The sequence below is a fragment of the Plecotus auritus genome (assembly GCF_963455305.1).
Source record: "Plecotus auritus genome assembly, chromosome: 12".
Classification (NCBI taxonomy): Eukaryota; Metazoa; Chordata; class Mammalia; order Chiroptera; family Vespertilionidae; genus Plecotus; species Plecotus auritus.
In genome coordinates this window covers 706506-731414 of record NC_137778.1, presented here as the reverse complement: position 1 = coordinate 731414, position 24909 = coordinate 706506, and the positions used below count along the sequence as shown (strand labels likewise).

At 61.6% G+C, this 24909-nt stretch overlaps 2 protein-coding genes across 7 annotated transcripts; both read right to left on the bottom strand.

Moving 5' to 3' along the window:
• Positions 1 to 2687: 2687 nt before the first annotated feature.
• Positions 2688 to 7976, bottom strand: FCRLA (Fc receptor like A). The gene is made up of 5 exons (XM_080648113.1): positions 7847 to 7976; positions 4874 to 5023; positions 4340 to 4606; positions 3748 to 4032; positions 2688 to 3042 (listed from the first exon to the last, which is right to left on the bottom strand). Exons 1-5 carry the CDS (start codon positions 7899 to 7901, stop codon positions 2741 to 2743), a joined length of 1059 nt encoding a protein of 352 aa, XP_080504239.1. The 5' UTR covers positions 7902 to 7976; the 3' UTR covers positions 2688 to 2740.
• A 2852-nt stretch (positions 7977 to 10828) lies between these two features.
• FCGR2B (Fc gamma receptor IIb) lies at positions 10829 to 24814 on the bottom strand. Of its 6 annotated transcripts, XM_080648648.1 has the most exons (9): positions 24718 to 24814; positions 23592 to 23662; positions 23145 to 23309; positions 20271 to 20291; positions 19111 to 19365; positions 14860 to 15114; positions 14158 to 14271; positions 11413 to 11450; positions 10829 to 11337 (listed from the first exon to the last, which is right to left on the bottom strand). In XM_080648648.1, the coding sequence occupies exons 2-9, from the start codon at positions 23650 to 23652 to the stop codon at positions 11251 to 11253; spliced, it is 996 nt and encodes a 331-aa protein (XP_080504774.1). In that variant the 5' UTR covers positions 23653 to 23662; positions 24718 to 24814; the 3' UTR covers positions 10829 to 11250. The 6 variants fall into 6 exon arrangements, 4 of the variants coding, with proteins under 4 accessions (XP_080504774.1, XP_080504775.1, XP_080504777.1 ...); XM_080648649.1 differs by lacking the exons at positions 23592 to 23662; positions 24718 to 24814 and adding an exon at positions 12959 to 13006 and having other exon boundaries at positions 23145 to 23358; XR_013959456.1 differs by lacking the exons at positions 23592 to 23662; positions 24718 to 24814 and having other exon boundaries at positions 11413 to 11674; positions 23145 to 23333.
• Positions 24815 to 24909: the final 95 nt, after the last annotated feature.

Genomic DNA, 24909 nt, shown 5'->3' with positions numbered 1-24909 from the left:
GACGGACCTGCTGCGCCGCTGCCCAGGGCTGGAGACGTTGCGGGGGTGGGAGGCAGTGCTGCCCACCTAGCTCCGCGCTCCTAACTGCCGGAGAGGCGGCTGGAGGAGCAGGAGATGCACCTGATATGTGTCAGCCTCGGGGGGGACCCCCCCAGCGGCCCAGAGCACCTGCCTCTCAGGTGGTCCCACGGCCTCTGGAGAACCCCGCTGAGCACAGCCTGCCCTGCCGCCCAGGCCCCCAGGACACCGGCCACCCCCCACCCCCGTCCAGCTGCCCTGTGAGCTTTAGGTGGGGAGACACACGCTCAGGGCCTCAAGGTCCCCCAGGGCCTTTCTCCTGCGGCCTCCCCAGGACAGACCTCAGTGTGAGGCTGTGCGGTTGACATGGGGTGCCCGCCCAGGGCGCACACCTCCCACAGGTGAGCAGACAGGAAGCCAGGCCTCCAGTGTATTCATCAGGGATAGAAATGTAATGTGTCCACTCTTCTTTCTCCCTTCCTGAACCCCAAACCCTCAGAAGTTAGAAAAACCTTATCTCCTACCCACCGCAGTGCCTCGCCCTGTGGCACCTCCACTCACTGGAGCCTCCTTTCTTCTGTCCTTCCGGGCACCCCCCAGCCACAGCCGTAGCACGCCCCCCCCAAGCCCGGGGCACCCCAGGCACGTCCGCAGCACCCCCCTCCCCACGCCTGCGGCACCCTCACCTGAGGCAGAGAAGCCACTGCCTGGGCCCCTCTGGTCTGACCTGCACTTCTTTCTGAGCCACGTGACCCTGCCCTGAGCAGCCAGCGGGCAGCCTGCATCCTGGGTAAATACTTAATGAATTTTCCGGCCGGATAGTGTGTCTCCGGTCCCCTCCCGCGACTGTTCAGCCGGGAGCACCTCCCTCCCTGGGGACTCTGGCAGGAAAGAGATGACCCTACATCAACTCGGTTAAGGTGGTCCCTTCCCCTCTGGCTTGGGGCACCCAGAGTCCCTCTGAGCAGTCCCTCTGTGCCCTCATGGAACCAGTCCTGTTAGCAATGCCTCTTGGGAGAATGTGATGGGAACTGCCTGCTTTGGGACCGCACCCCCAGATCCCACCTGGCTCCTCACTCTGGGGCCAGTGTGGGCGCCCACATGCCCGCAGCTCTGCAGAGGTCTGACTCCTGGCCAGGGCCTTCTCTGAGACAGAATTTGACACCCGTCAGCCGTGCCTCGTCCACACCAGCTGGCATCTCAGCCTCTTCACCGAATTCCACAAGAAAACCCACAAAGCATGCAATCTTCGCCCAAAGCTCCCAGGATCCCTGTCCGGGCTCATGTCACACAGTGCTCGGAGTTTGACTTGAAAAATCCACCCCTCCCAACATTTCTTTATTCTCGGCTCTCTTCCACATCCCCACCCCATCCCCACCCCCTCGGTTGGGTCCTTTCCTGCATCCCGGATTTGCCCCCGGAATGTCTAACTCTTCACCTCTATGCCTCACAGAAACGTATCAATTACCACGGTTACCCGAGCAACTATTGGAAGCCTATCACGTCCTAATTCCTGGACAAGAGGCACCATCAGCTGACAGTCGCCTACGTGGGCGGACACTGTGCGCAGGAGGGCCGACCCCGTCACGGCCTTCCCAGACGGCGCCCAGGGAGCTCCCGCTCTCACGTCCAGCGCCGTTCCCCTCCCTTGTTTCTTTTCTTTTTTTTAAAAAAAAAAATGATCACAGAGAGAAACTTGGATTTGTTGTTCCACTTATCCATGCATTCATTGGTGGATTCTCATGTGTGCCCTGATGGGCATCGAACCCAAAACCTTGGACGACAATCAGCTGAGCTAACCTGGCCAGGGCCCCTTTCCTGGTTTCCTGTGGCAGGTCCGGGAGGGGTGCAGATGCATCTTCTGTAACTCACTGTGGGTCGAACTACGCACAGAACCATCGGCACAAAGAGAGGACGTGGACGGGGTGGCTCCCGGTTGGAGCCGGGCTGGGTGGACGGACTCTGCCCAGGGGCTGCTGTGGAGCCTGTCGGGCACTGTGACAGCCCGAGCGCTGCAGCAGCCGTCCGGCACAGGAGAGGTGTGATTATGCCCCCAAGAGAGCATTGCAAGCTTTGAAAGGAAAATAGTTCCGAGACAACAGCCTTGCTGCTCCGGCGAGGCGGCTGCGCCACAGAGGTCTGAGTCCAGGGGCACCTGTGGGCCGTGTCAGCTGTTGGAGAGGCAGAGACGCTGACTGTGCGCGTGCCTAACAGCCATAAAGAGGAGAGGCCATGAAGGCTGGCGCCTAACTATTCGCTGAGTGAGGCTGGGGTGGGGGAGTGAGTCCAAGAGGCAAAGCCCCCCTCGGACACCAAGTGGGGTTCCCCTCCTCACTATTGATGTTCGGGGCCAGAGAATCCTCTGTGGGGCTGCTCTGTGTTCTAGGCTGTTAGCAGCACCCCTGTGTTCTGCTTACTAGACCACAGTAGCACCCCCCAAACTGACAACTCAAGTGTCCCCTGGGCAGGTGGGGGTGGTCCCGCCAAGACTGGCCCCCAGCCGTCTGCTTGCTTCTCTCGCCCGGGCTCTGTCGGGGCAGCAGGAGGCGCCGTGTGGGCTGAGAGGATTGGCTGCCAGGTTGAGGGGGCGCACAGCTCCCCTGCCTCCGACTCTAACAAGACTAGAAACCTGGAGAAGCTCTGTGCGCATGTGCAGGACAGAAAGAGGGAGACGGGAGAGCTCCATTTATTGGGGTGCTGAGCAACACTGCAGGTGAACTGCTCACACCTGCTTGGAAGGGCCCTTCCTGGTCTCCAGCTTCAGGTGGCCAGACAAGTCCCTCAGCTCCATGACCAGGTGGCCGAGGAGCACTCGCACATCCTGCATCTGTCTGAGGAGAAGGCCCATCCGGTGGTGCAGGTGGGGGTCGGAGGTCTGCAGGGGAGAGGGGGGGCCTGGGCCCCCCGAGGAAGGGCTGGACGGTGGAGGCAGAGGCCTGGGTGGCTCCGCAGCAGGCATTCCTGGAGCCACGGATTTCGGAGGAGCGGGGTTCAAGGTAGGTGGTGCACCAGAGCTCGAGGGACCTGGGTGTGGGGCGGGGAACACATACAGTGACATCGGAAGCCTGGCTCTAGCCCGCCTCCCCTCCCCCAGCAGTCTTTCCTGCGCTCTGACTACAGCTGTGGGGCCCAGGGCAGCGGAGACTCAAGGACCCTGTGTCCCTCCTGGCTCACATCCGAAACCCTTCAGCAGTGAGGCTGGTCAGTGAGGGCGGTGAGTGGACGTCAGGGACCCTCCCTGTTCCCTGCATGTGGGGGCACCTGCCCTGAGGACAGTACGCAGCCTCCTCTGGGCATGACCTTCAAGGAGCTCCTCCCCGGCAGCCTGCCCCGCTCCGTGCGTGAGCCACTCCCACCCGCGAGCCTCCCCTGTCCCTCCCGATTCCTGCGACGCGGCTCCCCGGCTCCCCGGCTCCCCGGCTCCCCGGACTCCTCTTCTGTGTTTCACGCCAGAAGCAGCCTTCACAATGGGGCTCCCAGAACCAACACGGGCTCCCAGGTCCCTGGGGGGAGCATCACCCATGAGCAGCAGCTGCGGAGCTGGCGCGTCCTGCTTTGGTGAGGTGTCCCCGGTCTAGGGAGAAGTCCCTCTCTGTACTCTCCCCGTCCCAGGGACCCGGCTCCTGGCTGCTGCCTCTGCTGTGTTCCTGTGAATCTGCTCACACTGAGCCCCACAGGGGCCACCCGTCCTGCCCCACCTTCCACACACGAGCCAACACGCCCACTCACCCTGCACCCTGATTTCCAGCCGGGGGCTCCTTTTCCACACGTGGTTGTCCTCAGTGGCAGCCTCACACCAGTAGGACCCCGAGTGGGCCTTTGAGGCTGTGGGGACCTGCAGCTCTGGGGACAGGCCACGGCCACGCACGGCCCGGCCCCCCTTGTAGAAGGAGAAGAGGAGGCGGGTGGCTGACCTCTGCAGGGGCAGCTTTGTCTGGCAGCTCAAGGTCATGGCACTGCCCTCTTGGGGCGAGGGCGAGGGCATGGCTCTGAGCACCGGAGCTGGAAACAGTTCTGGGAGAGACGAGAAGGAAGGGCTCAGCCTCGGGGGGGCGCTCACACTCTCCCTGGGGAAGGAGCCATCTCAGGAGAGTTCCATCTGACCCTTTCAGTCCCGTCTTCACTGGCCTGGACTGGAGCAGATCTAGTGACGGGGCGTCTAACAATCGTCCCAACGCCCAGCCGTCTACCAGGATGCGTGGGATAGAGGGGCCCCCCCAGGACTCGGAGGGCCGAGGGGCTGCAGTGTGCCTGCCCTCCGTGAGGAGGCTAATCTCTGTCCCCCCTGCTCTGCCACAGCGACTCTGCCCTGAGCCCTCACCTTGGACAGTGACCGCCATGGAGCATGCCGTTTCTGGGCTCCCAGGACCAGGGCTCCGGAAGACGGCGCTGCAGTGGTAATGCCCGCTGTCCGCCTCTCGAACCACTGCGATGGTGAATTCCCTGTGGGGTCCGGGGGCACCCAGAGCGGAGCCATCTCGGTAGAAGGTGACCTGGGTCAGTGGCCAGCCTCGCCAGGCCTGGCAGCGCAGAACCAGAGGGTCCCCTTCAAAGATGGGAGTGGCCGGGCCTTGGAGGATCAGCCAGTCTGTGGCCCAGAGCAAGAGCTGAGTCACCCACTGCCTGCGTGGCAGCTCTCTGTGGGCCCACACTGGACCCTCAGCTTTCTGAGGATCAGGGACCTCTCACCCCAACAACTTCTCTAGGGCCTGGGACTGAGGGCACCCAGGTCTGTGGGCTGAGGAGATGGAAGGAGAGCTGTCATCGGTGGTCCGTTTCCTGTGGCACCTTCCCACGGGGTCTGGGCTGAAGGGGGAGCTTTGGGAAGTGGGAGAGGACCTTCCCAGGACCTTACCGTAAGACACGACCAGACGGAAGGGTCGGCTGAACGTGTAGCCCTTGGCCTGGAAGTCCACTTCCCCAGAGCCCGAGTCGTCCCCAGGGTGGCAGGCGCTGTCCCAGGTGCTGACAGGGCCCTCACACTGCAGGGTCTCAAAACTGGCGGCTGAGGAGGGCGTGGCCCCAGAGCAGTGGTCAGCGAACTCATTAGTCAACAGAGCCAAATATCAACAGTACAACGATTGAAATTTCTTTTGAGAGCCAAATTTTTTAAACTTAAACTTCTTCTAATGCTACTTTAAAATAGACTCGCCTAGCCGAAACTGGTTTGGCTCAGTGGATAGAGCATCGGCCTGCGGACTGAGAGGTCCTGGGTTCAATTCCGGTCAAGGGCATGTACCTTGGTTGCGGGCACATCCTCAGTGGGAGGTGTGCAGGAGGCAGCTGATCAATGTTTCTCTCTCATCGATGTTTCTAACTCTCTATCCCTCTCCCTTCCTCTCTGTGAAATATCAATAAAATATATTTAAAAAAAAAAAATAGACTCACCCAGGCCGTGGTATTTTGTGGAAGAGCCACACTCAAGGGGCCAAAGAGCCGCATGTGGCTCGTGAGCCACAGTTTGCCGACCACTGCCCCAGAGGAACCAGGAAATGGTGCTGAGACTTGGAGGAGAGCAGGAACGGGCCCTCCAGCGGGTGCCTCCTCCTCCTCCTCCTCCTCCTGGGGGAGTCTCCCTTTTTAGAAAGGTCTTTAGACGCCAAAACCTTTTCCCCAGTAGAGCCACGGGGTCTCTCAAAGGGTCTTTGATGTGACTCACTGGCTTGCAGGTGCTCAGTGAATGACTGTGGTTTGGGGAGGAGGCAGGGGAGAGAGTGGCCAAAGGGTGGACTCTCCCGCATGACAGCCAGCTGCTGTGGGCACAGGAACCAGAGGCCCCGGCCATCGACCCCAAGCGGCGGGCACAGCACAGGAGGGAAGGGAGAGGTCAGTTCTAACCTCCGCGGGGGCCTCACGTGCCGGGGCCTGGCTCTTCCTCACACCCGGTTTCATCATCACAGAGCTCCCAGGTGTGGGCCTGCACCCCGAGTTTCTACATCTTTAAGAAACGGGCTTGGAAACCCTGGTTAACTCACCACCGTTTAAAAGGGGTTGGGAATGCAGCAAGGAAGTTCGGTATGTCTGAGTCCAAAATCTCGCCATTCTCCTCCCTGCTTCTTAGCTCAGGTGAGGTGATTCCATTCTCCCACCTCCACCCTCCTTGGCCCTCCCTGGCCCTGGCCCTGTCCCCTCCCAAAGGCCCCACACTCCCCTTTGACCTTGTCACTTCCCTCAGCGAGGCCCCTCCCCCTTCCTGGTTCTCCTCCGTCTGTCCACGTCTGTTGGTCTGGCAGGCCCAGGTGCCGTCCTCAGAGCCGCTGCCCCTCTGCCCCGCCCGGCTGCCCTCTCGGTTCCTCCACCCGCCCCGCGCTCTCGGCTGCTTCTTTCACACAAAACCTGCTGGGGCTGCCAGACATTGTCCCTCAGAGCACAGCCGGAGGCATTACCACTCTCATTTTGTGAATAAGAAAACCAAGTCCAGAGATAAAAGGGGACTTTTTCAAAGAAACACCCTCAGTGGGAGAAGCGTGGAGACCAGAATGTCCGACCACCTGTTGGGAGCTCTGACCACATACTGGCCGCCCAGGGCTGGCTCTGTGTTCAGTGAAATGATCAACAACATTACTATGGGGACCACGCAGGTGCGAGAATTCAGAGACATAAGACGAGATTAAAAGACAAAAGGAAAGGCCTCGTCCCTTTGGTTTGGTGGACGGCACAGGCGGGTGCACACAAGGTCTCCTCAGGAGGGAGGCACCGGGCAGCCCCGGCAGAGGCTCCAGGACAGCTCCTGGGGCAGGGCCGCCTCTCCCAGGGTTTGGATGCCCGGAGTTTGTGAGCGAGAGGGGAACGGGCATGGGGTGCTCTTTTTAGCAGAAGGAGTGGAGTGAGCAAAGCGAGGAGACAGGTCAGAGTGCAGCAGGAGAAGGCGTGAACCTAAGCAGCTGGGGTTTGCTGGAGCGCCACCTGCTCAGGGGAGCCCAGAGGTCGCAGAGGTTACCTGGCGGCCAGGCGGGCCAAGTGCAGAACTATTTCAAGGACACAGGCTGAGACAAGGCACTCAGCTGGGAGGTCACGGGCCCAGCCCAGGCCAGAAATGACGAGGGCTTGTCCTAGCATGGCATGCCTTATGCTCCAGGGACAACGATAACTGGTTGTCTGCAGAGCACGGGCAGAGGGGAATCGGCTTGTTCGCCAAGCCCTTGTCTGCGTGTCTGGTGGGAGGTGGGATGGAGAGAGACAAGAGGAGCAGTTGGTTGGGCACCGGCAACGTGTGCTGAGAGACCTGGAGACACGCAGGTGGGTGCGTCCTGTGTGAGGCCAGGTATTTGAATGTGATGCTCAAGCACAGGCCTGGGGTTGGAAATGCAATTCAGGACTCAAATCGCTCAGCTGTCCCGGGAAAGATGAAACCGACAAATAAGCTGGCTGGGGAGACTGCATGAAGAGAGAACAGTAGGGAGGCAAGGGAGCCGCCAAAGGGACCAAGGGAGGTCGAAGGACCGGGGGACGTGGTGCGTGGGGGCCGGGGAGCGGAGGACACCAGATGGAATGCGTGACAGCGACGTCCACCAGGGTAGGAACTACAGTGTGGGAAGGCCCTAAGGCCAGATGTCGCCACCGAGCCGCCGTGACAGCCAGACCGTGAGCACCAGAGCAGGGAGGCATCCGGCGCTTTAGTGCAAAAGGGAAGAACAGAGTTGAGATCCTTGCTGCAGAGGCTCTATGGTCCAGGGGGCTGGGGGCGGGAGAGGCTGGGAGGTTTTCATGTCAGTCCCACACTTCACATCCCCCAGCCCCGCCTCCTCGGAGGCCTGAGAAGGTCCAGGCTCCTTCCCGCTGGGCCTCCAGCAGGCCACCCCTGCCCACCAGCTCAGGCATTACTCACCCAGCAGCACCTGGGCTGCCCAGAGCACGGGAGGCGAGAAGCAGCCCAGCTTCATGGTGACTGTGTGAAGGTCTCCGCAGCCTCACACCCCGAACTCTGTCAACATGAAACCTCTCAAATTAGAAAAGAGGAAGTAAGTCTAACTGTCTTGTCTCCTCTTCAGCTCTGATTGGCTTCCATCCTTCAGGTCCCAGGTCATCTGCGTGGAGGGCTGTGGGGAAATGACGGCGCTCCATCGCTCCTGGTCCCCCTGGGCTCAGGGAGCTTCCAGAGCTCCTGCTGTCTGACATGTCCCTCGGCCTCGTGCTCCTGCTGGGAGAGTCCCCGCCTCCTGCTCCTGTCGGGGAGGGTCCCCGCCTCCTGCTCCTGCTCCTGACTAGCCCTGGCCGGTGTTGCTCATTGGTTAGAAGATCAGCCTGCACACTGAGGGTCCTGCCTCCTGCACCTGTGAGGGAGGCTGGCAAGCAGCGGGACAGAGGCGGAAGCTGCTGAAGGCTACAGAACCGGGTGGGCTCCCTGAGAGCTCAGGGGCCTGCCCTGTCCCCTCTTGCCCCCCGCCCCACCGCCATGTTTCTAGAGCCTGGGCTGTGGCAGGACACAGGAAGAGGGCGGTGATGGCACCACATCAGACATAGCTGAGTCCCTCCTGGGCTCTGACCACCCAGTTTCTCGGACCCGGTCTCAGAACTGCAGCCCCGGAGGCTATGGCTCTCTGGCTCCGGGAAAAGCAAGAGGAAAAGAGAAGTATCCAGAGGACCCAGCAGGGGCCTGGGCCCAGGCTCAGGCTCAGCCCAAGGCCCTGGTCTTGAGGAGACTGGAGACACCCAAGGAGACCCAGAAAGAGGGCGACTTGGAGGCAACAGCACCTCCCAGCTCCAGGGTGCCCCTGGAAGCCACTGTCCCTGCCTCAGGATGTCCCCTTTGACAGCGGCTCCCAGTGGCACGGCCACCCCTCTTCTCATGGGATCACCCCCCTCCTACAATCCCCCCAGGCCCTTGTGGTTGCCCAGAGGTGAGAGGAACCATCAGAAATGCGGAAGGGAGGGCCTGGGCTTGCAGGCAGGGCGGGTGGGGGGCCTGACCCCCCAGCTGTACAAAACCACAGGCGGAGCATGCCCCAGAGGGCAGGCAGCTCTCAGGCTGAAACCAGCGTTTACAGGAAGTCTCCATGCCTGAGAGGCTTGTGTTCCGTGCAGATGCCTGGGACTCAGGGTGGGCAAGTGTGGGCGGGAGGCAGGGAGGCGTGAGCTGGCGTGGCGTGTCCTGAGAGACCACGGGCCCAGGAGAGGAAAGCGGGTCTGGCCAACCCGATGAAAATCCACAGCCTGAGGAACTGCGCTGGACCTACCCCTAACACTCCCCTCACACAGGAAGCACTCAGCCTGGGCCAGGGATTAAACACACATGTAAAACTACAAAACCTTTAGAAAAACACAGGAGACATTTATTTGGGATCCAGTGCTGGGCAAAGAGTGCGGAGACCTATTAAAGACGGGGTTCCCTGGGTACGTGAAATCATAAATCGATGGGTTTACTTGACTTAAAGTCATAGAAATGCATGTTCTACGACATTTAATGAGAAGTTTTAACTAATCTTATTGATATAAATTCCTGTATAATTTAAATATTCTGATGACATTGTGCTTTCCTCAAAAATAAAAGAAGAGAAATAAGGAATATTTAATTCCAGTATACACAGGAGGACAGTAAAAGAGATCGTCTGGTGAGGAAAATATCTTAGGTGACTTTAAATCTATACATATTTCTTGATTCTAAAAAATGCAAAAGTATCAGAAATAAGAAAGGGGATATTAGTCAAGGCTTAAAATTATTACAATGTACAAAATGGAAAGCAAATATAAGAGAAGGCTCAATCAGAAATCCAAAGCTAATTTTGTGAAAAGAGCAATAAAATAAACCTTTGACAAGTCCGATAAGGATAAACGGATTAAGAGGTCAGGGTGTCTCTCTAGCATTTAACCAGTGAGCAATATTTTGTTTAATGTCTGCACAGAAGCATTGGGATGGCCACAAATCTTGGTCGTGTTGTTCCAGGAAATTAAGCCACAGGGAATTGAGTTTATGTCTTTAAAGAGGGGGCTGCTGATAAGGAGCCAGACAATTCTCCTGGAAGACCCCAGGGAAGGCTCAGGAGTCAGAGGGTCAAGGTCAGAGGGGGTCAGGAATGGTTTTGAAAACAAGAGCACAGCTGGAAAGTGAGCTCTGAGGCCTTTCTCCTACCCACGGGGCGTGGGTGTCCAGGGCACCACTCTTCCCACCACAGGTCAGTGCCAGTCACTGCAAGCGAGTGTGACTGTGAACTCACCACCATGTCAGTGTGAACTCTGGCTGTGGGAATAGGAAGTGTATCCCAAAAGCCATGGCAACCACCCAGCAAAGGAAGCCGCTCAGTCCTGACTGCAAGAGCGTCGCACGTGGGTCTGTCTCAGGGTCCCCAGAAAACAAGGCCTCTCCAGGGCACGCACGGGCCCGCCGGGGCTGTCGGGCATCTGGCAGCTGCTGGGACGGCCTCTCTGAGGCCACATCCCCTGGTGCCTGCAGCAGGAACAGCAGCAGGAAGCGGCCGCAGTCTCTCCTGGGGACCCGTCGAAGCTTGGCTTGCTGAGAACTGGGTTACAAAGCAAAGTGGTCCTTTATCCGCCGGGGAAGAAGCGGACGAAGACACGGACACAAGAAGACAAATTCAGCAGAAGAGTGCTCTGCTTTAAGAGGGTCATTCCCAAGGTTGCCCTGGAAGGGAAGCAGGCCAGGGCGGTTTACTCGCCAACCAATCAGCCTCGAAAAGGGGGGGTCCTGGCCGGGTTCCGTTGGTTGGCACATCACCGCATACACCAAGAGGTTGCACGTTCGATTCCTGACCTGGGCACAGACCTAGGCAATCTGTATCTCTCTAAAGATCCATAAAAACATACCCTTGGGTGAGGATTAAAAATTTTAACCAGGTAAAGGGAATGTTGTTTTATAGTGTTTTATTATAAAAGTAACACATGCTCTGATAGAAACAGAAAGGAAAAGCACCCTGAAACCACCACTCTAATGTGCTGACATGCGTTACTCTGTTTCAGCATTTCTGAGGTCATATATAGTAATGCAGCTTTCCCCTGTAACCTGCAATATAAGCATCTCCCATGTTGCTACAATCGCTTAAAAGCAAGTTTTATTGTCTGCGTGGACGTGGGACAGAGGAGTGTGATGGTGAAAGTGCTGGGGCTCAGGGGTCAGTGTGGCTGTCATCAGGGACCCGCGGCTGTGCTGTCAGGACAGGGAGCCCGGGATCCCCGTGGGTGACCCTGGAAGAGTCCCCCCACTTGGGACGGCAGGAATCCCACCCGAGGGGGTCCAGCCAGTAGACGAGACGGGCCTGCTTGGCCCTTGCCCCGCGGCTACATGTTCTGGTAATCCGAGGGCGCGGTGTCTTCCTCAGGGGCGTCGGGGTGCAGGAGGAGGGAGTAGGTGATTGCGTTCTCCACCTAGAGAAGGCAGAGGGGCAATGGGGCCCACAGAGAAGCCACTGGAGGGGGGGCAGGCCATGGCTGGGGGCTCACCTCCGCTTTGGCAGCTGTGTCAGCGCCGGCGATGTTGGCTGTGGGCGAGAAGCACAGTCAGCAGGGCCCTGCTTGGAGGCCACTGCGCGCTGCCACCCAGGCCAAAGCCACCCCCGCCGTGCTGGCTAAGGGAGACGGGCATTGTGCTGCGTGGTAAAGCAGGCGGCTTCCGGGGTCTGAGGTGCTGGGACAAACTTCAGGGAGAGAAGACGTCGGCCACGTTGGGCTGATGAAGTGCATCCCTCCTGGGACTTTGAGGGATCTGGTGACACCATGACATACAAGGAAAGAGGGAGAGCGAGGAGGGAGGGAGGGAGGGACGAGCCAGCAGCCAGTGCAGCAGAACAGCCAGTCCCTCGTGCCTTGGCCGGGAAAGCACCTCAGTGTCTGCAGCAGCAGCAAGGTCTGAGACAACACCGGCAGGTCCTCCCGGCCAATGGACAGAGCACCCCATTTGCCATGCCCCAGACTCCGGAACAGACCCCCGTCCGCATGCTCCCTCTAACCTGGCGGCGCCTTATGGCAGCCCCAACCCCAGTCCTGGCTTCAAAGTAAATGCCCTGTGGAACACATCTACGCCCGTGGAGACGGCCACACATCGGGGTGACCAGGCTCCACTCAGGGTCTGGGTACATGCCCCCCTAGCCTGGCCCGGACGTGGCTGCTCAGACCACAGCGGGACAGCATGTGCTCGGGCTCTCAGGTCTGCTGCTCTGCGTCACCCCGCCCGCTGAGGGTCCCTGGCCTCTTTGCCTGCAGGACTGCTGGCCGGTGCCTTCATGCTCTGGCTGCGCCAGGAACCACGCTGCACCTGGGCAGGGCCAGGCGGCCACTGGCTCCGTGTCAGACCTGGAGGCCGGCTTCCTCAGCGAGGACACTGAACCACGGGGGATGACCTGCCGCGGTTCCTCTGCCCAGGGGGGACAGGGCCCGGGCATCCCCAGGCAGTGGCCTGGACCTGAGCTCCGTTCGTGGAGCCTACGAATGCCGCGCTAGAGCCCCAGAACTTTCTCGTGCTCCTCTGAGAGCTGAGCCCGACCACCCAGACCCCATCATTCCACAGAGACAGACCCCTCAACAAATCCAGGTTGTCCCCCAGGCCTCCCCCTTCCCTCCTAGAGTCCTACCCCAATCCTAGTCACCTCATCTTACATCTTCTAACCCCTGCACTGTGCCAGCTCAGCCAAAGCTACCTCTCATTTCCTGCTCTGGAAGTTTCCCAGCGTTCCTAGTCCTGGATCTGGTGACACCATGACATATAAGGAAAGAGGGAGAGCGAGGAGGGAGGGACGAGCCAGCAGCCAGTGCAGAACAGCCATTGGCAGTAGACATTGGCGAACTCCTCCCACTATCTGGCGCGGCTGTTCCTCTCCTCAGGCCCAGTGAGGTCTCTTCAGGCCCAGGAGTATGTCCCAAGTGATCTGAGCCCTGCGCTCCTCCCCGGCCCCTCCCTCCCGTGCGCCTGCTGTACACACACAAGCCACCTGTTGCTCCAATTCACCTGGCCGCCCAGGTGGGTCAGCAGGAGCCCCAGGGCTGCACTCACCTGGTTCCTCAGGTGGGTTCTCTCCCCTCTCCCTGTTCTCAGGGGTTCCTGGGAGGGTTGGGAGGGCACACAGGAGGTTAGTAGGTTATAGGGTGGGGCCTGAGTCCTCAGGACCAAGGATCAGGGTTAGGATTGTGTTAGGACCAACACAGACGTTTAGCATTCAGAGGGGTCCTCCGCCCTCCTCCCTGCTCCCGCCCAGGGACAGGCCAACTGCAGAAGGCCTGGTCCGAAGAAGCCGCATCCGCCAGGCTGAGCACGGCCCCGGGACGCTGGGAGGCCACACACTGCTCCCTCCGGGGCTTGCTCTGCCTTTAACAGCTCCGCTTCCTCCCTCCCCAGGTCTCTCCGCATCTCCCTAGTTACGGAGGGCGCCCAGGTCCTGGTGGGAGCTGCAGGGTGCTTGGTGCGTGCGGCGTGGGGTGCTCTCTCGGTGCGAGCAGCCTTTCCTGCCTTTCAGGCCATGATGGTGCAGGTTCTCGGGCGCCTCTCCTCTCCCTCAGCTCTTGGCGGGGAAGAAGCTGCTTCCCAGAGTCCAGCTTCCTCCGCTGGTCGCTTAGGGCCAAGCATCCAGCCCCTCCCACCTCCCTGCCCCCTCCTCCCCCTCGCAGGGCAGGCACCCTCCTTATGCACGTGCAGCTGTTGTAAGAGCTTCGGCCTGGGCACCTCATAACACCCGGGAGGCGGCTGCTGTTCATGTCCCCTTTTCCAGATGAAGACACTGAGGCTCAGGGAAGTTGAGGGGTCAGCCAAGGCCACACAGCTGGTGAGCCATGGAGCTGAGACTTGGCCAGAGGCAGTCGGCCCCCCACGTGGTGCCTCCCAGAAAAGTGTCTCTAACGGCCCACCCCACGCGGTTCCGTAGGCTCTTCCATCCCCTCCCCCCACGGCCTCGCATTTCTCCGTCCATCCCTCTGGTCATCGATCTGTGTGAGCTCCTGTCTTCCCGCCGGCGGCCCTGCGAGGGCACAGGCCGGACCCTGGGTCTGGGTGCGGCCCACGGCGTCCAGCACAGCGCTCCACACGGAACACGTGTGGCCAAGCCTCGGGGAAGGAGCGAGCTAGCGGATGAATGAAGAACTAAAATGTGAGGCCATGTCTGAACGTGAGGACTCTGTAGCCCAGAGAAGGGTTCTGGCAATGTTTTAGGGCTTTGGCCAGGGAGGAGCTGATAAGAGAAACCAAGAAAAGCCACAAACCTGAACTCTGGTGTCGCCTGAAGCAGACCCAGGCCACACCAGCCACACCAGCCACAGCAACAATGCTGGCAATCACGGCCACCAGGACCACAGGCAGGAAGGGTTGGCTGGACACTGGGGAAGACAGAACTCAGACAGGCGTGTGCCTGCCCCCCCGCCCCCGCCAGGGCTGTGCCCAGGCTGGTCCCCGCAGCCGCTGTGCCTGGGCCCTCCCACGTGCCACCTCGCCTGCTCAGGGTGTCTGTGCTGGACTGTGTCCCCACCCTGGGTCTGTCACCACCCTAAGGTGCACCGCAGAGGGAAGGGCTCCTGCTAGGCCTCAGGGTGGCGGGAGGGGAGCCTGGAGGCCCCGCGGGAGAGGCACCCACTGCGTCAGCGCAGCGGTGAGCGGTCCGGCACGGGCCCTCCCTAGAGTATGACGGGCAGAACACGAGAACTACAGTTCCCAGGAAGGTCCCGGAGCGCAGGGCCCGTGCCCGGAGGGGGGGCGGTCCGCTCTGCTGCTGCGCCAGGCGTGGGGCGTCTCCACCTGGAAGCTCAGGGCCCGACCTCTGGCCCGTACTCCTGGCCCCTGGCCGGTGCTTAGCCAGGCCCTCTCCTCTGTGCCCTGGGGCCCAGATTTGCTGCTGTGGCACTTCTGCATCCCCATGGACACCCAGGTGACCCTCGCCTCGCCTCCTGCCATCTGGGCAGGGTTCCCACCTGGGACAGTGATGCTCAGCGGCTGCGATGCGTGCAGCGTCTGCCCTAGGAACCCTGAGCAGTGGTACGCGCCACTGTGGCTGGCGTTTGCATGTGGGATGAAGAAGCTGGAATTCGTATGGGAAAACCACTTGGGTTTCCCATCCTGGAAGAATGTGATCTTGTACAGGCGCCAGTTCTTCCAGCTGTGGCACCGCAGCACGATGGGGTCCCCCTGCGGGACCAGCAGGCGGGGCGTCTGGAGCAGCAGCCAGGCTGAAAGACACAGAACACACAGGACAAGGCAGCCCTGCCTCAGCTCTGAGACCCAGAGAATGGCAACAGCCACGTGCATGCCAGTCAAGCCCTCGGCCCCGGCTGGTGGGACATGATGTGGGCAGGACGAGCTGAAGTCTGGAATCAGATGTCCTGGCCCCGGCCCTGGCGCCCTCACTCATGGGCTCTATCATCTGGGCAAGTCATTCAACTTCTGGGCCTCAGTGTCCCCAGCTGTGAAGATGGACATAGGACACCACACACCTCCAACAGTTCCTGACACATCGCAGGGGCTCTTTCCTGTCCTGGGAAAAGACACTGCGGCCCTGCCCTGCCCCACAGGCCTCTAGGGAGGCACAAGGGACCTGGCGCAGCCCCTGGGCAGGAGGGAGGGGGCACTCTGACATGGAGACGTGTCTCTGAGGGTCGTAGATGGGCATCCAACAAATGCTCGCTTCTCTGGTGAATGTTAGGGAATGTGGTGCTTCCTGCAGGGGGACTTTGAAGGCCTCAGTGTCATGGGGGGGTCATTAGTCTGCCGTGTAATGTCCCCCCAGTTTTCGTCCTTTCACTGAGGAAGGAAGGGTGTTTGCTATTCGGTTGTGTAGGGAATAGGCCTAAGGAGGGCGCGGAGTCCTGAGCTCACCCGGTGCTTTCCTCGGAAGCTCCAGGACGGAGGGGCTGGGATTGGAGAGGAAGGGCGGGGAGCAGACACTAGAGACATGGGAGGGAGAGGGGCAGAGAATGACAACAGCCTCGGGCTTGTGTGGCAGTCAAGCCCTCTCAGTCTCTGCCACCAGTCAGAATGAGACCCGAGTCTGCATGGGGAGCCTGCCAGGACACAGGGAGAGTGACAGCAGAGAGGACGCTCAGGGCCTCCACCCGTGGGCGTGGGCGGTGCAGAGGGAACCGAGTGGGCGGGGAAGATCACTCTGGCTGCTCACCCGCATACGCATACAGGAGCTGGAGCCCTGCTCTCCCCAGCCGCCCCTGCGGCCCACCTCTTCTGGCCTAGCACAGAGCGTTTCCTCCTCGTAGGGAGTGGGCCCTCGGACTCCCCTGCAGGCAAGGCTGAGTGGCCCTGGCCCACTGGCGGCCTCTTAATCAGGGTTCGGTTAGGGCAACAGGAGGCTCAGGTGGTTAACCACAGAGCAGAGGCCAGAGAAATGTCAGAGCTGCCGCCCGCAGAACGCAGCTGCTTTTGCCTCTCGCGTCTTTGTCGGGGAATCTCCACGAGGTCCTTCCCTACGGAGGCTGTGGCTCCCAGGTTAAACCCGGGACCTGGGCGTGTCCGCCTTAGGCCGGTGTGTGCCAAGGGCCACCTGCGGCCTCCTGGAGGACCGTCGTGGGGACAGGCCCTGCAAGCTCGCGGCACTCGGAGTGTTCCTCTTTGAGTAATAAAAGTCCGCCCACCCGTCTCCCAGGAGCCGCATGGAGAAGCGATGAGCTCCTGCCTCCACTGCACCGCGGCTGGGGCTGGGCCGGCTGGGCCGGCAGGAGGGGACTCGGCCGCAGGACGTTCCCAGGGCAGGTTCTTCAAGCCCGGCTCTTCGCCCCTGGAGTGCTCCTGGGCCTGGCACGGCGACCCCCGCTGCGGCAGAGTCCCGGTGGGTGGGCTGGTGGGTGGGCTTCTTGAAGCTTTGTCACCTTTTCCTCTTCAGCCAGATCTGTGGCCGCAGCTCGCATTGCCCGTCCTGGTGCAACTCACAGAGCAGAACCGCTCAGAGGCACGAAACTGCTCACAACTCAGGACACTTGCCCTCTTGTCTGCTTGGCAGACGGGCCAGTCGTGCACAAGGCCACCGCCTGCTTCTCCCGCAGCCTGCCCAGCCCTGCCCGCAGCAGCTTCTCACTTGGGTTCTGCTCCTTCTCGGATACAAAAGCCTCAGTGATGTGGGTGACAATCGGGGCTTCCCAGTGGCCTGTGGAGGTTTGAGTCACCCATTTGTCTGGGCCCGTGGCTAGTCCCGGGGCGGTGCTCCTGGGGTTGGGGGCACGGCTGACAGCTCATTGTGGGGGTATCAGCATCGCCGCTGGACAGGGGCCCAGCTTCCTCTCCAGCTACTGGGTGTCTGGGCAGCAGGCACTGAGCTCGGTGTGTCTCCTCCCCAGCCACGACGGGGTTTGCCCAGCAGGTGCGGCCGACACGTGGAAGGCAGCGGGGACCAGGAGGCAGCGGCGAGGGAGAGCCAGTGGGGTCAGTACTGGGGCGGCTGTGCTGGAGCCCTGCCTGTCTCCTGAGGCTGCGGTGCTGTTGCTAAGTGGGGAACGGGCTGGACCTGCGTGTCCCTGAGACGGCTCCCCCACACCCACCCCTGAGGAAGGCAATGACCCAAATGCCCAAGTACTGGCTCCCTCCACCTGGACTCGGGGTGCTATTCCTGCTGCCTCACTCAGCTTGACTGAGGTTGAGGGACTGGCCTGAGGCCCGAGAGGAAGCTGAGCCACAGCAAGGGCCTGGCGAGAGGCAGGGAGAGGCAGACAGAGGAGGTGAAGACAGGGCAAGGCCCTCCTCAGGGGAGCCGTGGGCTGGGGCTGGGGCTCCTCACTGCCAAGTCTGCCCCGGCCACACCTGCTGGCCTCCAGGAGGCTGAGCGCCTGCACCTGCACGGCTGGCCCGAGCCTCTGCCCAGGGCATTGGGATAAGTCAGGAGGCCCAGGGTCCGGTCTCCCTGCCGTAGGTTTCCCAGCCGTGGCCTCAGGTACGTGTGGACCTGGCCTGGGTGAGGCTGGGAGGTGCTGATCCCAGGAGCATGGACTGGGTCAGAGTGGTAGGGCTGAGAGAGCGCCTGCCCTGGGACTGGCTGAGGAGCTGGCGGCCGATGGTGGGCAGGGCCTGGGTGGGGGCTGCTGCTGTGAGGGAGCTGCTGGGCACGGCCGCCTGCTGCTGGGCAGACCTGGAGGGCAGGCCCCCTAGCCACCCACTTGCTGTGCACATGGTGACATGTGAACTGCCCCTGATGGAACGCCCAGTGGTAGACCTGAACTTCTGGGGGCCCTGTGGTGCCCAAGCTGGAGGACTTGGGTCCTCCCGGGGGGCATCCACCTCATGTGCTGGTCCCGGGGCCTGGTGCGGCCGTTGGTGGGGACAGGCCTGTCTCAGCGGGCCAGGCCCTTGCTGTGGCTCAGCTTCCTCTCGGGCCTCAGGCCAGTCCCTCAACCTCAGTCAAGCTGAGTGAGGCAGCAGGAATAGCACCCCGAGTCCAGGTGGAGGGAGCCAGTACTTGGGCATTTGGGTCATTGCCTTCCTCAGGGGTGGGTGTGGGGGAGCCGTCTCAGGGACACGCAGGTCCAGCCCGTTCCCCACTTAGCAACAGCACCGCAGCCTCAGGAGACAGGCGGGGCTCCAGCACAGCCGCTCCCTTTCCTGGAGGGGCCAGGCCCTGGGCCTTCTTCCAGGCCTGCCCCTTCCTCCGGGCTGGGCCTGCTGGGAGCTTCTGAGGACAATTGGGGCCGAGGGAAGGGGACGGGTGTGAGCAGCCGCTCTGCATGGAGAACCACGTTTTGCCAGGAGGGTGAGAGCGCCCATTGGGTCGGAAACACGCGTGGAGCTGCCCTGTGTCAGGAGGAAAGTGCATGGAGGGTGGGGCAGGGACGTGAGACTGCTGGGGTCAGCATCCCACAGAGCAAAGGGGGAACAGACTCGGGGAAGGAGCCCACGGCTCCACGGCTGGCACCCAGCTGTGCTCCTGCCTTGGCTAGGAAAGTGGGGTTCTGTGAAGTTGGGGTTTCCTTCTGCTTCTCTCACCCCCGGTGGCTTGTTTGTGGCCTTGTCACCTTCTTGCTCAATCAGGACTGAGGCCAAGCAACCTCACATATTCCGAGGAACCCACATAGAAGCAAAGAGGCGGGGGTGCGAGGGGAAATGACTGGGCAGAAACCACTTCCAACAGCTCGGGCCACACTTCCCAGAAAACGGCCACCCCTTTCCCGAACCCTCTGCCGGGCCAGCAGCTCTCAGGCCCGCCTCCCAGGCCTCCCAGCTCCTCCACTGACCGGAAGTCACGTCCAGGTGCACAGGGTCGCTGAGGCTGGTCTGGCCCGTCTGGCACCTGTAGTCCCCGCTGCGGTTGCTGCTGGCCTTGAAGCTGTAGCTGGGCTGGGCCTGGGTGGGGATGGCGGTCCCATTGTGGAACCACTGGGTGGAGTTGTCCCCAGGGCTGTGGGCCCCCTGGCAGCTCAGAGTCACGTTGTCCTCGGGAAACACCTGGAGCCAGGGGGGCTGGAGGCTCACCACGGCCTTGGGGAGACCTGGCGGCAGAGAGAGGAGCATGAGGAGCCGACGGAGCAGGTCTCGGAGCACGGACAGGAGGCCCTGGGCCCTGCCGCCGACCACAGCTATCTGAGAAGGCCAAGCCTGCTTCTCATGCACCTGAAGAGCAAGGAAAGGGCCAGGGCACAGGGCGCGGGGCACACGCTCTCAAAATAAAGGCGCCTAGCTGCGCAACCTAACCACACACACACACACACACACACCTGTGGGGGTTGCTCCCCCTTTAAATGGAGGTGTCTGGGCTCAGAACTGGATGGAGAGAGTGGTGGGGGTGTCAGCGTGAGAATGGGAGTTGCCTGGTTTCTGTTCTGACTGCATGTCCTTCTTTATCCCTGAGAACAGGCCTGCCTCATACCCACACAGAGAAGGACGGAGAAAGGGGGAGAAGGGCCGGGGCCAATGCAGGGACCCTGGGCTCAGGCCCTGGGAGAGGCCCCTGCCCCCGGGAGAGGGAGAAGCTCAGCCCATGGGTTCCCTCCTGCTCCTGCCCAGGCCCCAGGCTCTCAGACAAAGTAGAGGGTCATCGACAGGAGGCTGAAACGGAAAGTGCCGGGCTCCTGTTCGGATGGAATTGCTTGCATTGGAGAGAGGAAGGCGACTGAGAGAGAAGGTGGGGTTGTTTCCTGTGACAATATCTGTGCACCTGCTGCCTGACCCCATCTCCGGGGGGAAGGGGGAGAGGGGGAGGGGGAAGGGAGGACAGGGGTGGGGAAAGAGGGGAGGGGGAGGAAAGAAGGGGGGAAGAGGGAAGAGAGGAGGGGGGAAAAGGGGAGGGGGAGAGGGAGGGGGGAAAGGGAGGAGCGTTACCTTCCTGGCCCTGCCAGGTGCGGTGATGGGGCAGAGGAAGGGGCAGCTGGGGAGGGAGAGGTGGGGCAGGACTTACCAGGGCTCCCGGCCGCAGGAGCTGCAGGGAAGAAAGCGAAGTCCTGCGTCACTGTGAGTAGTCACTGCCTGCAAACCCGGAGACCCACCCTCCTCTCTCCCCCGGACCCCTCCGCATTGCCCAGCCTGCACCCACTCCGCCCGCGCTGCTGAAACCACGGAGCAAGCAGGTGGGTGGCTGCAAACCCACGGCCACCGCATTGCCAAGGACATGGAGCTGCTGCTCTTGGGAGGACAGAGTCTTCCTCCCCCAGACGCTCCTGTCCCCAGGGCCCACCTCAGCTGCCCGCATTGCCCTCCTTCCTGCCCCCGCAACCCCCCTCCCGCGTCTCCACCTTACTGGGCCAGCCCCTTCTGCCCGTCCCTTCATCCTGTTACTCCCTCTCCTGCATCACCAGCGCCCCCTTTTCTGGGACATCTTTCTCATCGATGTAAGTACATCCCAGTATCTTTCATGAAAAGAAAACCTCTCACCTGACCCCACACGTAATTCCAAACTTCTCTCTCTGCTCCCTTCGCAGCCAGATTTCTCCTTTGTCTCCTACACAAGCCGCCCCGCCCGCTCCTTCTGGTCAGCTTCATTCGCAACAGGGGACACGTTTCATTTCTCTCCCTGTCTCCGTCCCTGCCCCATCGGCCCCCTTTCTGCTTTTCTGCGGCCTGGAAGCTGCCGTCTCTTCTGTTCCTCCCCAGACCCACCCTCACACCAGCAGTTCTGTCAGTCTGCCTCCCACTTAGAGCTTGGATGCCGTCTCTCCGCCAGCCCATGGCCCCACGCTGCCCAGTCCCTGCCGGCCTCTGCCGTCTCCCGACTTGTCTCCCCACCTCTTTTGTCCCCCACACCCATTCGAGAAGCAAGGGGTATTTTAAACAATGTCACTCCCGCTTACAAGCCTGGCAGCCTCCTTTGCTCTTAAAATAAGATCAGCATTCGCCTGGCTCTCCAGCTCCTTCCCTGAGCACCACCGGCCACAGACCTGGCTGTTGTGTTGGCTGGTCCGCTGCTCCAAGCTGCTTCCTTTGCATCCTCAAGGGGCTGAATGTGGCCCCTTCTCCGCTAAAACGTGGCCTCCTTGGGAAGCTCCATATCAGCCTCAAGCAGCTGCTCTCCGTCCCCCCACTATAGGCTTTCTTATCAGGGCACCCTGTTGATGCCTCTGCCTTCCTGCTGGTGCTCTGTGTTTGTTCCCTGTGCTCACACCCTCGGCAGGATGTACGCTCAGACAGGGCAGTAGCCACACTGACCCCATTGCCCCCACTCCGGACACACTCACTGAGTGGCTCTCCGTGGAGACAGGACAGCCTGATGTTGCAGTGACGATGGGAAGGGAAGAAGAGGACGGGATGGGAGAGGAATTCCAGAGGTAGGATGAGAAGCTGCTGCCTGACGAGGTGGGGGTGTCAGTGTGGCAAGGGAAAAGTGAGGAGGGAAGAACGTGTGCGTGCGTGCGTGCGTGCGTGTGACCTGGGTCTTGAATATGTTTTCCTGAGCTGGCAAATCAATCTGGGGGTGCCCAGACCAGGCAGAATCAGGACATTGTGCTTCACACAGGTGAGCATGGCAGGTCAGGACGCGGGAACGAAGGCAGGGCTGAACCCCGCACCCGCGGGGGGGGGGCGGGGGGGCAGGGGAGCGGAGACGAGGAGGAGGCAACACAGAAAGGGATGAGCAAGTAGGGAGAAGGCCCCAGCCACTCACTCCACAGTCAGCTGTGGCTGCGCCTGCTCTCCTCTCCCCCCCACCCCCTCAACACACACACACACACAGCCAGGGAGGCCAGGCCCCGGGGGGTCAGGAGGCCGCTGTGCGGGGCGCTGGCGAGTCCCTAGCACAGGCCTGCACATGGCATTGATTTAATGTTTCAACAAGGTGGTTGGTGGCACCTGAGAAGTGGGAAGTGCAGGGACACCGCGCCTGGTTGCAGGCGTCCCTCGAGGCCAGGGGGCCGGGTGGGGAGGGTGACCTGGAGCTGCACCCACAGGTCCTGGTGCAGCACGGAGCACGCGTGGCTTCCGGGGGGACCCAGGCAGAGGGGCTGTGAAAACTGAGTCGCTGAGCAATGGAGAGCTAAGTGTGGTTCCCAGACAAGAACCGAAAAGATGGGGCCGCTCCTTGGTGACAGAGCCCAAGCACAAATGAAAGAAAAAGCAGCATGTCTGTCTCCCGCAGTGGGGACCTTGGTGGAAACAGAGACACAGGTCACCCCGCCAGGCTGAGTGTCCCTGTGAGGCTGAGCCAGGCAGACCCTGCGGCGGGAGGGGGGGGGAGGGGGAGGAGGCTGTGTGTCTTCCTCTGGGCCATCCTGAGGGTGTGGGGGGTGGGCAGCTCCAGGAACTGAGCTGGGAGGTCCTGGGGGCAGGTTCCCCCAGCGGCCGGCCCTGAACTCTCCGCCCCCCTTCAAGCCCTTGCCTTGGCCTCTGGCCGCCTGGCTTTCTCCCTGCGCAGGGCCAGCGGGGCCAGGCCGCCAGGCCAGGTCTGTGGTGGCGCTGGCACACACAGGTGGTGTGTGCTGAGCAGGAGCCTGCCTCTCCCAGGGCAAGGGAAGCACTTGATGCCTGACGTGGGTTCAGGGGACAGAGAACAGCCACTGCCCGCCACGTGCCTTCCAGCTTCCTCCCACGCCATCTGGGCACCGTGACCTCCTGCGGGGCTGGCAGAGCCTCGGAGACAGCCCAGGGGAAGTAGGCAAAAGACACCTTAAAGCCCCAGCTCTGCCACTGCCGCGCTCTGCCAGCCCCGCAGGCTGCCATGGGTCGGTCTCCATCAGCCTGACTGCTTCTCATGCCAGCCTCATCCTCGCCGAGCACAGCTCCGACCTACTGACCGAGGTGGCACCAGGCCCGTGCCTCCCTCTGGCCCCGGACCCCGACTCACCCAGGAATAGCAGAGCCATCCACAGTAGTAGCATGTGTCCCCAGGGATGGTACGGGGGACAGCCAGCCTGGTCACTCGCTGCAGCAGGGAGCGGCAGGACCGGGGGGACCCCCATGGCCCCGGAGCGGTGCTTGGGCGCAGCACAGCCAGCAGGTTCCTCCGGGGCTGCACCCCAGGACAGACAGGCTGGGAGTCAGAAGGGGAAGTGGAAGCCTGTGGTCTTATCATGGCCCCACCCTCCCCCCTTTCCTCTGAACCTCCCTCCCTGAAGACGCAGGCCTTCCCAGAATCTGGCTCAGCCCAGCTCCAAATTCACCGGAATCTTAGAAACTGGGAAACAACTTGCTCTCCCTCGGGACCACAGTTCCCTGGGGGCCTCTCTCTGTCCCAGCCCCTCCAGGAAAGGTGGCTCTAGAGCGAGGCAGTCCTGGCATGCTTCTAGCTCACCTGGAGGCGGGGCATGGGGGGCCCTTCCCGAAATCAGTGCAGGCTGCAGACCACCCAGCATCCCTGGGTCCCTTTTGGGGTGTGGACAACGAGGGAGAGGAGTGTTAGGGCCAAGGGAGGAAGCAGTCACCTCACTGTCCCCTCATCATGCTCCGAACCGCGCTCGCTGGTACACCAAACACCAGCTCGTCCCGCTGGTCCCGCCCGCCCCGCCCGCCTCTCCATGGCAGGTGAGCGAGCTCGCCTCCGCCTCCGCCTCCAGAGGGCTTATGGCCAGGCCCGGACGCCAGCTCCTCGGGACTCACACAGACCCCGGGACTCTCGGCCTCAGCACTCCTGACGCTGGGCCAGGTGATTCCTGTCCGAGGAGCGCCTGTGCCTTGCCAGGTGTTTGGCGCCATCGCTGGCCTCCAGGTGCGGTGACACCCACGGAGGCACAGAAAGGCCCTGGGCTGAGAAGCACCGCCTGGGGGCGTGGGGAATGAAGAGCACCTGGATGCGGCAGGCGCTGGGGCAGGGGCGCCCACTGAACGCGTCTCCCTCTGGCCCTGTGTCCTCATGCTCGTCGCCCCGTGCCCACCTCAGCACATGGAGAGGGACCACCTGATACTGGGTCCTCCACACACTCCGGAGACCGCAAAGCCAAGGTCACCGAGGGGAGAGGCTGTGGCCTCTGCAGCTGCCTCCCCCACAGCCGGGAGCAGGAGGCCCACCGGGAGCCAGGCCTCTCCCCGCTGCCTGGGAAAGCGCTGCCTCCAAATGCGTTTCCACGGCTCTTGCCAAAGGGAAAGCTGCCCGATTCCTGGTTTTGCCACCAAAGGCCCTGCCGGGCCGTGCGGGGACCTGGAGTTCTGCCTGTTACAAGGGCTCCCTGGTTTACCGGCGCCTCGGTTTCTCTGGACCGAGGAAGGCCCCTCCATCATGCGGCTCCCAGCCCGGGCCTGCCGGTGCTCTCACTCCTCCAGCCCACACCGCCAGGAAGAGAACAGGCACAGCAGCGCCTCTGAGGTCGGCTCACCCCAGGCGTCATCCTTCCCCTTCTGAGCCCCGCTCTTTTCATCGCTGCCCCCCAACCCCCTCCCCCCACCCGCCGTGCTGTCGGGGGCACCGCCGGGTCCAAATGCACCTGCGCAGGACCAGCGAGCGGCTCTCACGCGCGGGGCGCTCAGTGTCTAATTAGACGAACACGCAGAGAGCTGCGCCTCTAACCTGCATCAGACTCCAACAGGAACTCCCAGGAGGCACTCGTGACCCCAGAGTCACTTTGGCAGCCCCTGCTCGTCTGGCGAGGAGTAAGCAAAGCAGTGTACTGCCCCCA

Coding starts and splice junctions, on each gene's coding strand:
- FCGR2B (XM_080648648.1), bottom strand. CDS start 23,652: ATGCTGGGTGGTCTGCAGCCTGCACTGATTTCGGGAAGGGCCCCCCAT. Junction 19,366..20,270: donor TCCTGCGGCCGGGAGCCCTG/GTAAGTCCTGCC, acceptor CTCTGCCGCCAG/GTCTCCCCAAGGCCGTGGTG. Junction 11,338..11,412: donor ACACAGCTGCCAAAGCGGAG/GTGAGCCCCCAG, acceptor TGCCTTCTCTAG/GTGGAGAACGCAATCACCTA.
- FCRLA (XM_080648113.1), bottom strand. CDS start 7,901: ATGAAGCTGGGCTGCTTCTCGCCTCCCGTGCTCTGGGCAGCCCAGGTG. Junction 5,024..7,846: donor GGCAGCCCAGGTGCTGCTGG/GTGAGTAATGCC, acceptor CGCCCTCCTCAG/CCGCCAGTTTTGAGACCCTG. Junction 4,607..4,873: donor CCGTCTGGTCGTGTCTTACG/GTAAGGTCCTGG, acceptor TCTGGGCCACAG/ACTGGCTGATCCTCCAAGGC.